General features: G+C 40.2%; 1 protein-coding gene across 1 annotated transcript; it reads left to right on the top strand.

The window, feature by feature from the left end:
• Nucleotides 1–67: 67 nt before the first annotated feature.
• Nucleotides 68–15,851, top strand: LOC133409296 (myosin heavy chain, fast skeletal muscle-like). The gene is made up of 42 exons (XM_061689113.1): nucleotides 68–342; nucleotides 659–703; nucleotides 5,135–5,185; nucleotides 5,424–5,636; nucleotides 5,840–5,983; nucleotides 6,068–6,224; nucleotides 6,434–6,461; nucleotides 6,553–6,664; nucleotides 6,769–6,861; nucleotides 6,968–7,031; nucleotides 7,119–7,217; nucleotides 7,309–7,412; nucleotides 7,687–7,825; nucleotides 7,892–8,010; nucleotides 8,121–8,270; nucleotides 8,360–8,530; nucleotides 8,604–8,910; nucleotides 9,005–9,075; nucleotides 9,161–9,248; nucleotides 9,318–9,435; nucleotides 9,521–9,644; nucleotides 9,967–10,103; nucleotides 10,198–10,453; nucleotides 10,549–10,791; nucleotides 10,889–11,065; nucleotides 11,204–11,349; nucleotides 11,632–11,722; nucleotides 11,804–12,193; nucleotides 12,301–12,427; nucleotides 12,514–12,632; nucleotides 12,731–12,927; nucleotides 13,007–13,190; nucleotides 13,261–13,426; nucleotides 13,673–13,797; nucleotides 13,864–14,172; nucleotides 14,254–14,457; nucleotides 14,543–14,668; nucleotides 14,838–15,008; nucleotides 15,092–15,196; nucleotides 15,305–15,400; nucleotides 15,485–15,616; nucleotides 15,715–15,851. Exons 4-42 carry the CDS (start codon nucleotides 5,436–5,438, stop codon nucleotides 15,733–15,735), a joined length of 5,811 nt encoding a protein of 1,936 aa, XP_061545097.1. The 5' UTR covers nucleotides 68–342; nucleotides 659–703; nucleotides 5,135–5,185; nucleotides 5,424–5,435; the 3' UTR covers nucleotides 15,736–15,851.
• Nucleotides 15,852–16,076: the final 225 nt, after the last annotated feature.

Genomic DNA, 16,076 nt, shown 5'->3' with positions numbered 1-16,076 from the left:
ATTGGGACTTAACGCAAATAGCGTCCACAATTCACAAATGCCTAAGTGGTTACTCTTCCAATTGTTTATAAATTCACTGAAGGCTTCGGTTAATTACATGCCAGCTGTATTTCAGCACCACAGACCCCGGAGGAAAAGTGTCCAGTCTGCGAAGCTCCCTATTCTTGGTTCAGGTTATCCAAATTGTGTCTCGGTCGTCACATCTTTAGGAGTAGAATTTTAGTAGTGGTAGTAAAAGTAGTCAAATTAGTTATGTTTCCTTTGTCTCCTCATTTTGATAAGCATGATGACTGCATATACATCTGCAGTTCTTTGGAGAAGATGCAATACTTAAAAAACAAGGTAAGTGCAGTCATGGATGATATTAGACAACAACGTCCAGTTTTGATTGTTATGGTCAAAGAGGGAGTCACTGAACAATATGTTGATTATCATTGGTTGCAGTTTGCAGAGATGCATTATTACTTTTCTGTATCCGTAAAGTATGCTAAATAAATTATACTACATTATTTTGCATTGAATTGTGAAGAAGAAGAATATCTCAGCAATGTAGCTTGCTTGATTAGTGATAATAACCTGAAGCACCAAAAGAGTGAACTGTTGTAGTTTGACTTTGTCACCACAATTGCAGTTACATATTTGATGTTTGTCTATTCAGTTTTTGTTGTTGTTGAAACAGGGATGGAATTCTGTCCATTTTGTGGTAAGAATCTTTAGTTTATTATTTGTAATGACAGTGACATTACTCAACAGCATGAAGTTTGTTTTTTGTTTTTTTTACTTTTTTTTTTTTTTAAATCTGTGGCAGTTGTTAGTGACCAATGACTTAAACCATTAAACCACCCTGGGGCAGTTGAATGTTATAGTTCCTTTCATAAAATTACAACAACAAAAATCTAGAATCCAGAAATATACCACTGAAGCAAATACAATTATTTTACAGTCATTTCTGTTGAACAGAGTATGCATGCGTTTCAATTAATTGAGTAAAACAAAACACCATTTCCTCAAATAGTGACCTCTGCTCTAATAGACACCATGTCTCAATTAATCACTGGGTTTCAATAAAGAAAAAATGCTGCACCACACCTACTTTCTTCTCATTAGGAAAAAAAAACATTAGGTGCCACTCAGAGGCTGTAATTATTGTTACTATTTCTGATACCACCATTGGGACAGTCAATATCTTTACCATAACACAGAACGTCTGCACAGCTCACATGGCATGTGTAAAGTTCACGGTGGACGTGCTGCCGTTTGCAGTCGGAAGCAATCCGAAACAAAGGGAGGGGTTGGAAAAAAAACTGGGAGGGGTTGGAAAAAAGCAATCTGATGTACGCTGACAAGAGCGTAGTGTTGCGGAAGGTGAAATTTAAAAGTTAGCGAGGAGTTGGACAGAATTTTTTGAAGTTAATTTAATCCATGTGAAGACAACCGAGCAGCATCCAGAAAACTACGGGGGAAAGAAAGCAACAGAGAACTGTACTTTAGTCAGTGACAAAGGCCTGTAAAAGTATGTCGAATAATCTAACATTTCTTGTAACACATATCATATTGTAATATTGACTATTTTATAAAGTATAATTATTTACTATGTAAAACGTATTCAAAGTGTAATACCAGAAAAATTCATCAGTTGAAATAGAAACCTGACCCCCAAGACACACCTGATACTTTCTGCAGTTTCGTACTGACTACAGTGGTGCCTTGAGTTACCAGTTTAATTCGTTCAGTGACCACGCTGGTAACTCAAAACACTCAAATCATTTTTCCACATTGAAATGAAAGAATTGTGGTGCTCCTTGTGGTGTGTGTGCCTTGGCCACCAAGGGGGCAAAATAATACAGGCATTTGGATATAGTGTACATGGAGCTGGTCTCAGATCATCAGTACACTGCTGTAAAATTAATCGTTTTTCGCACAGGATAAAGAATGCAGTGGGTACGGAAAGTTTTCAGACCCCCTTACATTTTTCACTCTTTGTAATATTGCAGCCATTTACGTTGTCAACAATTACGTTGTTTTTCTGTCAATATGGGGTGCTGTGTTTACATTAATGTGGGAAAAAACTTAAAGGATTTTAGCAAATGGATGCAATAGAAAAAAAGAGTGAAAACTTTAACGGGGTATGAATACTTTCCCTACCCATTGTATATGCCTGTGAGGATTGTTCTATCATCTGTCTACATGTGTTGCTCCACCGTTTGTGTTCAAATATCCGTTGACGCAATGTGGTTGTTTTAAATACACGTGTATATCTCTTTTTGTTTAGTTTTGATAATCAACTTTAATAGGGAGTGGTAATTTGCAAACTAAAGCCTCTTTTTGAAAAATAATTGTCAAACAGCTGCTCTTTGTTAAGTGTGTGAAGTTGAGTTCATTGACACCATACACCGCTCGTATCTCACGTTTTTGCTCACAAGTCATAGCAAACAAAAAATAAAAAATACACCAAACGGCGGCTTGTGTCTTGAAAAACGTCAGGTCGGGTCACTCGTATCTCGAGGCATCACTATGGGGAAATAGCATATAATTACAAAAGAAAAAGAACAATTTTCAGTTTAAGGTTGGACAGATCCAGCAAGGAGTTCCAAATATAAATCCTAATAATCAAATAAATATCCATACGTTTGTCAGTGTTTATAGTTGCGATGCTCTGTCTGACTTTCTTCTGAACAAGGAACTGCAGCAGTTCTTTACAACCTAACTAAGAAAAAAAATACAAAAAGGAAATACATAACAGGCTTAAAATATTATAGGTTTTGCATTGTAAAAAAGCTCCTTACAGTAGCATGTGTGACTGCTTAGTACATAATCATTCTGAGTGTTAAGGTGCTATGTTATGGCGCCACAGCATTTTGATAACAGAAGCTGGTAACATTAGACGTCTGTTTGTATTTCTGCCATTTGACGCCCCTCTGGTGTTTATAAAGATGCCGTTGACCCTCAACAAAAAAGTCATATACACACAGATCATTCCGACAGATCGTCGGTGACAGGCAGCAAACCAAACCATCTGTGAGTGTAATAATTAAGAGGTGTTTCATTCTCAAGAATGAATTCAATTGACTGACTTGTTTTATCAAACTGTCATATGGGCAATCTGTGTTATTTTAAACAAGCCGGTCGCACTATGAGGCCAGTTGTCATCTATATCGAGCAGCAGCCTTCAAAGTATCAAGTAAGACCGCACCTCCTCACCCCCTCACCCTCTAAGCTCCCGTCTTTTCACACACTAATCCGAAGAGAGCCGCCACAAGATGGACATCTAGCCAGGGTCAATATCCAACAACCAACTCATTTAATCATGAGATATTGTTAAACATAATAATATGAATCATTTATGTAAAAAAAACATTGTCTCGTATGTTTATTCTTTTCATTTGTATTCAAAAGTGTCTCAATGACTGCCCAATCGAGACAAGCATACAAATCCAAAAAAAGGGTAACCGAATGACAGACTGATTGAAATTACTTGATAAAAATGGATGCCCAGACATATTTTGTGTAGAATCGACATTCAATATTAGGGCACAGCTAGGTCATACAACTCAGAAACACCCCCCCCCCCCCCCCCCCCCCCCCAAAAAAAAACACCTGTGTTTGAATTAAAAATGTTGTAATTACAGTGTTAAAAATTTATATTACCGTCAAATAAGAAAGGAATGCTGCTCACCACTCACCTTGGTTAGTTATCCTTAACACAGTTGTTGCTCCTTGACAAATAAAGAAACTGTCAGACAAAGATCAAAAGGCCATAAAAACACAATAAGCCTCTTGGGCATGTGGCTTTGGCTTAAGCATCAACACCGGCCCAGTGCTATATTTGAGTTTTGCCCTAATAAGACGCAAGATTTTAGAGTGGATATCGTGTGACACATATATATTGAAGACAGAAGCTCAGTATATCTTGTGGGTAACCCCTTTAGAATTTCTTCTTGTTTTTCACTGCTGTAAGTTGATCCGTTTTGCAAAGGCAGCAGTCCCATGTGTGTTTCCACACCGTTTTCACTTGTGCTGGTTGAGTGCCCCACTCTTAGCAAAAACCCTTGGGTTACTGAGACCATCTTTGACAACATCGCCTATACCTAGCGCATGTTGAAAGAAATCAGAGGGTACTCACAAAATTTAACCTAAAATACTTCGATAAAGTGCAACTGTAATGCATCACTCAGTTCCGTTACATTTAGGGATTGTCTGTGACCGCCTTGTGCGTCCCTTAAGAGGAAGAAACGAAAATAGCTGTTGGCACTGTCGTGACAATTAATCCCTTGGCAATCCCTCTTTTCTTCAGAGCTCAATGGCACTGATTCAGTTTTAATAATTTCTGACTTGTATGGACTCTGAAACAGTATACGGGTGATATTTCATAGCTCCTGCAATGCATACCAAGGGACCACTGTTGTGCCAGAGAGCATTAAACAGAGCTATCAGTCACACCTCCGGCCTGTCTGCAACTGCTCACTTAACCTTAAGTAGAATCTACAGTTGAATTGTAGACTAGGCGGTTTTCACCAACAATATACTACATTTATACCATTTACATACATTGTATTTTTAATTCAAAAGTGAACAATTTTATATTTTACATGATTGCCTCCTCTCAGTAAGACACAACAATTGCAACCAATTCTTCAGCAAATACTTTTATCCTATATAATCAAAGTACATACTTACATCTTTTGAGATTAACCCAAACCCTGTTATGGATATAACAAGGTAGATATATAAATATTTCATATGGCAGCAAGATGTAAGAACTACTTCTCAAGTGGCATGCCAAGCAGCATGACCAAATAGAGCAAGGTACATGTGATGGCATCCTGTCCAACTGTATAAAAGGCAGCCTAAGCATCCGTCTATGACAGACGTCCATCGAAGGTAGGTTGCTCAAAAGCTAAGCTATGTCTACAGTCATTATGTTACAAAAAGGCTGGTAAAACATCCAGTTATAATTTATGTCCAATCAATAATTCTGTAAAGTGGACAAGAATACATATGAGTTAAAGATAAAAGATTTTTAATAAATGACAACAAAAAAATCCATTTGACTTGAAGTATCATGCAGGTAAACTGTATATTGTAAAAAGGCTCTGCAAACCTCCCTATACCTGTGCTACATTTTTTTTCACAGTCTGCTCTGAAGCCTCCCAGAATTTCTTCATACGTGGTGGTGTCCTCAAAGGTAAATCAGCTATGCATTTGGAGTATACAAAATAATCTACTTACTAGTAAGTACTATGCTTTGAAATGTTATAATCATGCCATGACTTTCAACTATTGTTTCAAAGCACAAACTGCTGTTGTGTAGTGTGGTTAGCCAGCACAAGAGCCCCACTTTTCTTCATTGTTGAAGATTTGAACTATCTAACTACTTTGTTGATTAAATGAATGACTTTTAATATTGTGTTTATTGCTTGTAGTAAAAGGTCATCATGGGCGACCAAGAAATGGAATGTTTTGGCCCAGCGTCCATTTACCTCCGGAAGACAGAACGTGAGCGAATTGAAGCTCAAAACACTCCTTTTGATGCCAAAACAGCCTACTATGTGGCTGAACCCGCTGAGATGTATCTCAAGGGCAAACTGGTGAAGAAAGAGGGTGGTAAAGCCACCGTGGAAACGCTCAATGGGAAGGTGAGAGTAAAAGAAAAGAAAATGTAAACAAACAGTTTGAAGAAGAATCTGCACTGCAACAAAAATCTCCTTGGTTAACTTTATGCAAAGAAAATAATTAAATCCAAAAGCTACAGTTAGATCTTAACCCACGTTTCATTCAGTGAAATCTAATTTGCTTAGGCACACAATTTAACGCTCTTGCACTTGTGTCTCTTTGGCAGAGTCTCACTGTAAAGGAGGATGACATCTTCCCTATGAATCCACCCAAGTTTGACAAGATTGAGGACATGGCCATGATGACCCACCTCAGCGAGCCTTCTGTGCTGTATAACCTCAAAGAGCGCTATGCAGCATGGATGATCTATGTGAGTTCCGTACAAAAGAGACAATGGATCCCTTGTTAATTGACTTGACATCAATCATTTTTAACATATCACATGGTTTTCCAGACCTACTCCGGGCTGTTCTGCGTCACTGTGAACCCCTACAAGTGGCTTCCAGTGTACGACACAGTTGTCGTAGAAGCATACAGAGGCAAAAAGAGGATTGAGGCCCCACCTCACATCTTCTCCATCTCTGATAACGCCTATCAGTTCATGCTTCAAGGTACATTACTTTGATATGACAGCTTCTTTTGGAAAGTTTAGTGATCATCCAATGTTTATTTCAAGAGACGGTTTTAAAAGGCATGTTTTTTTGGCTCAGTTTTTTTGTATGGTTTTATTTATTTTATTTTTTTATTTTTTATTTTTTTTTCAATCCAACACATCAGATACTTTATAGAAATTGTTGTAAACCTTTTTGATATCTTACAGATAAGGAAAACCAGTCAATCCTGATTACGTAAGTGCAAACAAAGGTCTATTACTTGGCAACTACTCTTATTTTCCTGTCATTTTTTATGAAATGCCTTTGAATGCATTTTGTAACCCAGTGGAGAATCCGGTGCAGGAAAGACTGTGAACACCAAACGTGTCATCCAGTACTTTGCGACCATCGCAGTGGCTGGAGGAAAGAAGTCTGACCATGTTTCTGGCAAAATGCAGGTGAAGAGTGATGAATACATTTCTGATGAAACCTGACACTTACGCAATCACAAGCAGTCACTATATGTTTTGTGTGTGACTGATAACTTTGAGTTCTTCTCCAGGGATCCCTGGAAGATCAAATCATTGCAGCTAACCCCTTGCTAGAAGCCTATGGTAACGCCAAGACTGTGAGGAATGACAATTCATCACGATTTGTAAGTTTTTTCTTTGCTCAATATTTATTTTATAAAATAATGTATTAAATCACAATACAATTCTATAATATCTGACTAAAGAAAACGTGAATTGGTTTCTACATAGGGTAAATTCATCAGGATTCATTTTGGATCCACTGGCAAGCTGGCTTCAGCTGACATTGAAACATGTAAGCTATTATTGAAAACTCCCACAGTATCGAGTCCATTAATGTACTGTAGAGAATCATTTTCTTCTTTTACATGAATCCATACAGACCTGCTGGAGAAGTCTCGTGTTACTTTCCAACTGTCAGCTGAGAGGAGCTACCACATCTTCTATCAGCTCATGACTGGCCACAAACCCGATCTTCTTGGTGGGGATTAGTGAATAATATTAACTTTACTAGCATTGAGTCCGCTGCTGCATACACATATACTGTATACTAACATCCATGCTTATTACAGAGGCACTCCTGATCACCACAAATCCATATGACTACCCAATGGTCAGTCAAGGTGAAATCACTGTCAAGAGTATCAATGATGTTGAAGAATTTGTAGCAACTGATGTGAGTATAGCTATTCAGGCATAGGCACATTGCTAATTACCATTGTATTAGTTTGTGTAACAGCCACACTACATTGATGGCTCATAAAGTTGGAAATACACAATGTCCCTCTATTCGAGAGTTCAATAGAATTGTTCAATATCTGAGCCACGGTGTTAGGATGAGTTCCAATTCACACATCCATAGTATATTGTGGATGAGCTAGATTTCTATTGGATTGTATCAAAATATTGCTAGCTTCTGGTATCCTAACTACATGCGTTTTTCATTCCAGACTGCCATTGACATTTTGGGATTCACCGCAGAAGAAAAGGCAGTAATGTACAAGCTAACTGGAGCTGTGATGCATCATGGAAACATGAAGTTTAAGCAGAAGCAAAGAGAGGAGCAGGCTGAGCCCGATGGCACTGAGGGTAGGAAATAAAAGTGTTTGTTTCCTTTCATTTTGATTTTTAAATATTACTGTTTTTCACTTTCAGTGGCAGATAAAATCGCCTACCTCATGGGTCTGAACTCTGCTGACTTGCTCAAAGCCCTGTGCTATCCCAGGGTGAAGGTTGGGAATGAATATGTGACAAAAGGCCAGACTGTGCCACAGGTATAAGAAGTGGAAGGGAAAAGAACTTTCACAAATACAATTGACATAATGTATTTAAATGAATAGACAATCCCTAACTTCACCATAACACCCTTTCCTTATCATTTAAGGTTCACAATTCAGTCTCAGCCCTGAGCAAATCAGTCTATGAGAAAATGTTCTTGTGGATGGTGGTCAGAATCAATGAGATGCTGGACACCAGGCAGCCCAGAAGCTTCTTCATTGGTGTCTTGGACATTGCTGGTTTTGAAATCTTTGATGTAAGTACTCATACGCTATAATACATCCAAGCTTAAGTCATAATTAGGTACACTTCAAAGCTGATGTTGATGTTTTCTTAATCTTTCAGTTCAACAGCTTGGAGCAGCTTTGCATCAACTTCACCAATGAAAAACTGCAACAGTTTTTCAACCACCACATGTTTGTCCTGGAGCAAGAGGAATACAAGAAAGAAGGAATTGAATGGGAGTTCATTGACTTCGGCATGGACTTGGCTGCTTGCATTGAGCTTATTGAGAAGGTATACAAGAAAAACATCACTACTTGGAAATAAATGTGTTGATACAATAGTAAGAGACAAAATGTCATCACAGCCAATGGGCATCTTCTCCATCCTTGAAGAGGAGTGCATGTTCCCCAAGGCTTCAGACATAACCTTGAAGAACAAACTGTATGACCAGCATCTTGGTAAAAGTGCCCCCTTCCAGAAGCCAAAGCCTGCCAAAGGCAAAGCTGAGGCTCATTTCGCCCTTGTTCACTATGCTGGCACTGTTGACTACAATGTCAGTGGCTGGCTGGACAAGAACAAGGACCCCCTGAATGACTCAGTTGTTCAGCTCTACCAGAAGTCGGGTGCCAAGCTTTTAGCTCACCTCTATGCCGCACATGCCGGAGCTGAGGGTAAAGTCATGTGTCATCAAACTATACATGTTGTGTTTCTGGCTTGTTACAATACACTGGTCGATAAAAACATAATGTCATGTTCAAATTACAGCTGACAGTGGTAGCAAAAAGGGCAAGAAGAAGAAGGGTGGCTCTTTCCAGACTGTTTCAGCTCTTTTCAGAGTTAGTGTCACACCTCAAATATTTATGTGTCAAATACTATGGCTTCCACAACTTATGCATCAAAATTACCTTTTTCACATTTCAGGAGAATTTGGGCAAGCTGATGACCAATTTAAGAAGCACCCATCCTCACTTTGTGCGTTGTTTGATTCCAAATGAGTCAAAGACTCCAGGTACAGTATCTCTTATATTAGAATTACATTAGGGGTACAGTACAATAAGTCCAAAACTCATTTTTCAAGGTTTGATGGAAAACTTCCTGGTCATCCATCAGCTGAGATGTAATGGTGTGCTGGAGGGCATCAGAATTTGCAGAAAGGGTTTCCCCAGCAGAATCCTCTATGGTGACTTTAAGCAGAGGTAGTGATGAATATCAGGCATGTCTTACGCATTTATGGGAATTTCATCAATTACGAAAACTAACCATCAACTTCCTTCAAATTAGATACAAAGTGTTGAATGCCAGTGTGATTCCTGAGGGACAATTCATTGACAACAAAAAGGCTTCAGAGAAACTCTTGAGCTCTATTGATGTTGACCAGACTCAGTACAAATTTGGGCACACAAAGGTATGTATGTTTTTCTGGGGGTGAACATAAAAATAAACTCCTCAACACAGTTTAACACTGGATTTCCCAAACTTTATTAGCCACGGCAGATATTTAATCAGAAGAAAAATCTCATGGCACACCACCAAAAAAAAAATGCAACAAAAGGTTTAATTCCGTATCTTCCATCATCCAGTGGAGGACTTTTTATTTGTTCTGCCAGTCAGTATATGTCGCTAGATAGATTAACAACAATACTTTAGTTGGAGAAAATAAATAATTTTTGGTTGGTTTGGAGTAATTTATCTAACGCATCCTTTATTGCATGACCGCTGTCTTACAGGTGTTCTTCAAAGCCGGTCTGCTGGGAACACTTGAAGAGATGCGAGATGAAAAACTTGCTATCCTGGTTACCATGACACAGGCTCTCTGCAGAGGTTACGTCATGAGAAAGGAGTTTGTTAAGATGATGCAGAGAAGGTACGAGATATTTAGATTGATGGCATCATTAAGTAAAATACATTATCTATAGCTTCATTCTAACTATTGATTTCTATTTGTTTACTGTTTTCAGAGAGGCCATCTACTCCATCCAGTACAACATCCGCTCATTCACGAATGTCAAACACTGGCCATGGATGAAGCTATACTTCAAGATTAAGCCTATGCTGAAGAGTGCAGAAACTGAAAAGGAGATGGCCAACATGAAAGAGGAGTTTGAAAAAACCAAGGAGGACTTGGCAAAGACGTTGGCCAAGAAGAAGGAACTGGAGGAGAAGATGGTTTCTCTCCTGCAGGAGAAGAACGACCTGCAGCTGCAGATTCAGTCTGTATGTTAAACATTAAGTTTTTTATTTCATTATTTGTCTATTTATTTACGTTACAATTAAATATTTGTTAAAATTGTGTATCATTGTGACACCAGGACAGTGAAACCCTTGCCGATGCAGAGGAAAGATGTGAGGGTCTTATCAAGGCCAAAATCCAGCTTGAGGCAAAAGTCAAAGAGGCTTCTGAGAGGCTGGAGGATGAGGAGGAGGTGAACGCTGAGCTGACAGCGAAGAAGAGGAAGCTGGAGGACGAGTGCTCCGAGTTGAAGAAAGACATTGATGACTTGGAGCTTACCCTGGCTAAAGTTGAGAAGGAGAAGCATGCCACTGAGAACAAGGTTCGAAGATTTGCTCTTTGCAACTTTTTTAACTTTATTCACACAATTGATTCAGAACACTATACTCATTTAAATTAACATGAATTAACCTGTGCAGGTCAAAAACTTGACTGAGGAGATGGCCACTCTAGATGAGTCCATTGCAAAGTTAACCAAAGAGAAGAAAGCCCTCCAAGAGGCCCATCAGCAGACCCTGGATGACCTCCAAGCAGAGGAAGACAAAGTCAACACTCTGACCAAAGCCAAGACCAAGCTGGAACAGCAAGTGGATGATGTATGTCATGATAGATAGCAATAATGTTAATAATAATAATATTCCAGCAAGCCTGCGACCCTAGTGAGGATAAGCGGTACAGAAAATGAATGGATGGATAATAATATAAATAATAATATTACACCTCACGCAAAACAGCTTGAAGGATCCCTGGAGCAAGAAAAGAAGCTCCGTATGGATCTTGAGCGATCCAAGAGGAAGCTGGAAGGAGATCTGAAGCTGGCCCATGAGACCATCATGGATCTGGAAAATGACAAGCAGCAGTCCGATGAGAAACTCAAGAAGTAAGGGAAAGCTGACACTCGTGGTTGAAATAATTAATTAATAAGAATGAAAAAAAATTGTATTTCTTTGTTGTTTAAGAATAGTATGTAACCTAAAAAAAAAATACAATGCTGGTCACAGGCCACAATGTATCCCACTGGCTACCAAACTCGATCTTAGATTATGACAGGAAACAGCATAATTGTGATGATGATGATACCCTTCAAATCTACAGTTGCTTTTGTGATTTACCTAATTCAGGATTTACAAAGCATACTAGATGAAGTTGTATCGTTACACAGGAAGGACTTTGAGTCAAGCCAACTTCTTAGCAAGATTGAGGATGAACAATCCCTCAGTGCTCAGCATCAAAAGAAGACCAAAGAACTTCAGGTTGGTTCATGGATGGTAAACTCACCGTTGTGGTGGCAACCCTGATGCACTACTTTTTCATTTTGTGAATCCAAATAACAGGCCCGTATTGAGGAGCTGGAGGAGGAGATTGAAGCTGAGCGGGCCGCTCGCGCCAAGGTGGAGAAGCAGAGGTCTGATCTCTCCAGGGAACTTGAGGAGATCAGTGAGAGACTCGAAGAGGCCGGTGGAGCCACCTCTGTTCAGATCGAGATGAACAAGAAGCGCGAGGCCGAGTTCCTGAAGCTGCGTCGTGACCTGGAAGAGTCCACCCTCCAGCACGAGGCCACTGCTGCAGCTCTCCGCAAGAAGCAGGCTGACAGCGTGGCTGAACTCGGGGAGCAGCTCGATAACCTTCAGCGTGTCAAACAGAAGCTGGAGAAGGAGAAGGGTGAATACAAGATGGAGATCGATGACCTCAGCAGCAACATGGAGAATATCTCCAAATCAAAGGTTAACCACAACCATTTAGTTGATTGGCTGCTTAGTCAACATATACTATTTTTTAGTTTGGCAATGACTCCTCAATTTACAATGCTCCCTGTTAAATTCTATTTTAGACTAATCTGGAGAAAATGTGCCGTACACTTGAGGATCAACTGAGTGAGCTGAAGTCCAAAAATGATGAACATGTGAGGCAGCTTAATGACACTGGCCTCCACAGGGCAAGACTGCAAACAGAACACGGTGAGAGACAACTATAACATCTATAGCCATACTAATGTTTGATTCAAGGAAGACAGATATTGATCAAAACCAATGTTTTCCCTTAGGCGAGATCAGTCGCCAGCTAGAGGAGAAAGAGGCCCTTATCTCTCAGCTGACAAGGAGCAAGCAGGCTAACATCCAGCAGATTGAAGAGCTCAAGAGGCACGTTGATGAGGAAGTTAAAGTATGTGAACATTCAGATTAAAGGTTTTCAAGTTTGTATGAGTGAAACTGCACTAACTGAGTTTTCAAATGTTCGATAAAAATGTCTCTTGTTAAAAGTCCAAGAACGCCTTGGCCCACGCTGTTCAGTCCTCCCGTCATGACTGTGACCTGCTCCGAGAGCAGTATGAGGAGGAAGTGGAGGCCAAGGCAGAGCTCCAGAGGGCATTGTCCAAGGCCAACAGCGAGGTGGCTCAATGGAGAACCAAATATGAGACGGATGCTATTCAGCGCACTGAGGAGCTTGAGGAAGCAAAGTAAGCCATGACAACCTCACAATTGGTCACATAAGTAATGTTTCATTTTCATGATATTTGCATGAAATACTCTTAACAGGAAAAAGCTTGCCCAGCGTCTCCAGGATGCAGAGGAGTCCATCGAAGCAGTGAACGCAAAATGTGCCTCCCTGGAAAAGACCAAACAGAGACTTAATTGTGAAGTGGAAGATCTGATGATTGATGTGGAGAGAGCCAACGCTCTGGCTGCTGCCCTTGACAAGAAGCAGAGGAACTTTGACAAGGTCAGTTTTTAAATGATGTCTGGTGCAGTCAAACAAACTATTAATAAATGTGTCTTTTAAATGTTTTCAGGTTCTTGCTGAGTGGAAGCAGAAATATGAAGAGACCCAGGCAGAACTGGAGGGAGCTCAGAAGGAGGCCCGCTCTCTCAGCACTGAAATGTTCAAGATGAAGAATTCTTATGAAGAAGCTATGGACCATCTAGAGACCCTGAAGAGGGAGAACAAAAATCTCCAACGTGAGTGAAAATATTTATATAATACTAATTTTAATATTCTCTAATTTTGGTTTACTAGTCACCTCAGTATTTTTTTCTTACAAAGTTGATAAGGTTAAGTAGGTGCGCCCCATTCTGGAAACTTTACATCGTCACAGTAATAAACAAAAAACAGAATACTGTGGTGAAAACAATTGTATTTGCGCATGACTCTATTTTGTAGTATGCTTTGAAGTGTGACATAATTTCTTCGTGGCTTTACTACAGAGGAGATCTCCGATTTAACGGACCAAATTAGTCAAACTGGAAAAATCATTCATGAACTGGAGAAAGGCAAAAAGATCGTAGAAATTGAGAAGTCTGAACTGCAGTCCTCACTTGAAGAGGCAGAGGTATGATTCATGGAAATTTTTAAAATGACACAGCAAAAACTGACTTTTTTTCATTGTTTTGTAAAGGCAACACTTGAACATGAGGAATCCAAGATTCTTCGAGTTCAGCTTGAACTGACCCAAGTCAAGGGCGAGATCGACAGAAAGCTTGCAGAGAAGGATGAGGAGATGGAGCAGATCAAGAGAAACAGTCAGCGGGTGATCGAATCCATGCAGACCACTTTGGATGCTGAGGTCAGGAGCAGGAATGATGCCCTGAGAATCAAGAAGAAGATGGAGGGAGACCTGAATGAGATGGAGATTCAGCTGAGCCATGCCAACCGCCAGGCAGCTGAGGCCCAGAAACAGCTGAGGAACGTCCAGGGACAACTCAAGGTAGAGACATCCTATTTTATTCATGGTTAAAGATAGTCTTGTTTAACCTAGACTGAACCTTCTCTTTTAACATTCATATAGGATGCTCAACTGCACCTTGATGAGGCAATTAGAGGTCAGGAGGAAATGAGAGAGCAGGTTGCCATGGTGGAGCGCAGGAACAACCTGATGCTGGCTGAAATCGAGGAGTTGAGATCTACTCTGGAGCAGACGGAGAGAAGTCGCAAAGTGGCTGAAGCTGAGCTGGTTGATGCCAGTGAGCGTGTGACACTGCTGCACTCTCAGGTACACAAGTAATAAATACAAGCCAAAATTGAAACAGTTGTATAGCTGGATACCGACTCTTAGGCAATTAAAATTCTTTATTCAGAATACCAGCCTTATTAACACCAAGAAGAAGCTGGAAGCTGATCTTGTCCAAGTCCAGGGTGAAGTGGAAGATGCTGTGCAGGAATCAAGAAATGCTGAAGAAAAGGCCAAGAAGGCTATCACTGATGTGAGTCACCTTGTTGCAATACAGAAAAAACTCAACTTTGAATTTTTAATCTTCCACTGTTGTCATAATTTTACAAATTTAAGAAAATGAAAGACAAAGAAAACCTGCCTTTACCCTTTTCAGATGAACACTGAATAGTCAAATAAGTGAAGTGAGTATTTCTTTTCAGGCTGCCATGATGGCAGAGGAGCTGAAGAAGGAGCAGGACACCAGCTCTCACTTGGAGAGGATGAAGAAGAACCTGGAAGTGACAGTCAAAGACCTGCAGCACCGCCTGGATGAGGCTGAGACTCTGGCTCTGAAGGGGGGCAAGAAGCAGCTCCAGAAACTGGAGGCTCGGGTTGGTTGTCCTGAAGAACTAAAAAAAAAAATTTCTTCCGGGAGATTTGTGGTTTGACAAGATTGAAACTCTTTCGCCGAAAGGTTCGTGAATTGGAGAGTGAGGTTGATGCCGAGCAAAGGCGTGGTGCTGAGGCTGTCAAGGGTGTTCGCAAATATGAGAGAAGAGTTAAGGAGCTGACCTATCAGGTAGGTTGAAACATCAACTTATGCAAATTCAACTCGTGTAAATAGATACATAATCACATGGAGTGGCAAAAAGAGTGGTTTTAAGATGAGTAATGTCAATTACAACAGACTGAGGAGGACAGGAAGAATATTCACAGGCTCCAGGATCTGGTGGACAAGCTCCAGCTGAAGGTTAAGGTCTACAAGAGGCAGTCAGAGGAGGCTGTAAGTATCCCTGCTGATTCTCATATTGTAGTCTTTTCTAAATCAGCGAGCAAAGTTATAACCGAACTGTGGCCTCTAATACAGGAGGAGCAGGCCAACTCTCACCTGACCAGGTACAGGAAGGTTCAGCACGAGATGGAGGAGGCTCAGGAGAGGGCCGACATCGCTGAGTCCCAGGTCAACAAGCTGAGGGTAAAAAGCCGTGAAATTATTAAGGTAATAAAAAATGGTCCTGTCAAATTAAAACTCCCTAATCTGACCGGATCTCAAAATCTGACCAGTGTATTGTTTTCTCCACACTACTGTCGTTGCAGACCAAGGAAGCAGAGGAGTGAGCAGGGAATCAGCGTGATGCAGCAAGAGTTATATAATATAATTTTCTTGTTGCCACTTCATGTTACCGTTACATGTTGAACATGTTCTGACTCTCTGTATCAATAAAACGTAGATAGCTTGCAACAGCCTCTCCTGTTCATTCTTTTTCCTTCTTGAGTAATGAGAGGAAAATATCACAATTTAAGAATACCCAAATATTTGTCCACCTCATCTACAGTATATATTCTTAGACAAATTTACAAATTGCTTCTTTCGGGGGTGGAAAGACAAAGTCACTGTGGTGGTTCCAGGAAGGTATTGCTATTCTATGCTTGACGCTTGAAAATAGGTTAAAATAAAT

The sequence above is a fragment of the Phycodurus eques genome, chromosome 10 (assembly GCF_024500275.1).
Source record: "Phycodurus eques isolate BA_2022a chromosome 10, UOR_Pequ_1.1, whole genome shotgun sequence".
Lineage (NCBI taxonomy): Eukaryota > Metazoa > Chordata > Actinopteri > Syngnathiformes > Syngnathidae > Phycodurus > Phycodurus eques.
Note: the sequence above shows the minus strand (reverse complement) of the source record. Positions and strands in the feature narration are given on the sequence as shown.

Coding starts and splice junctions, on each gene's coding strand:
- LOC133409296 (XM_061689113.1), top strand. CDS start 5,436: ATGGGCGACCAAGAAATGGAATGTTTTGGCCCAGCGTCCATTTACCTC. Junction 12,928..13,006: donor GAGGAGCTTGAGGAAGCAAA/GTAAGCCATGAC, acceptor TACTCTTAACAG/GAAAAAGCTTGCCCAGCGTC. Junction 15,197..15,304: donor TTAAGGAGCTGACCTATCAG/GTAGGTTGAAAC, acceptor CAATTACAACAG/ACTGAGGAGGACAGGAAGAA.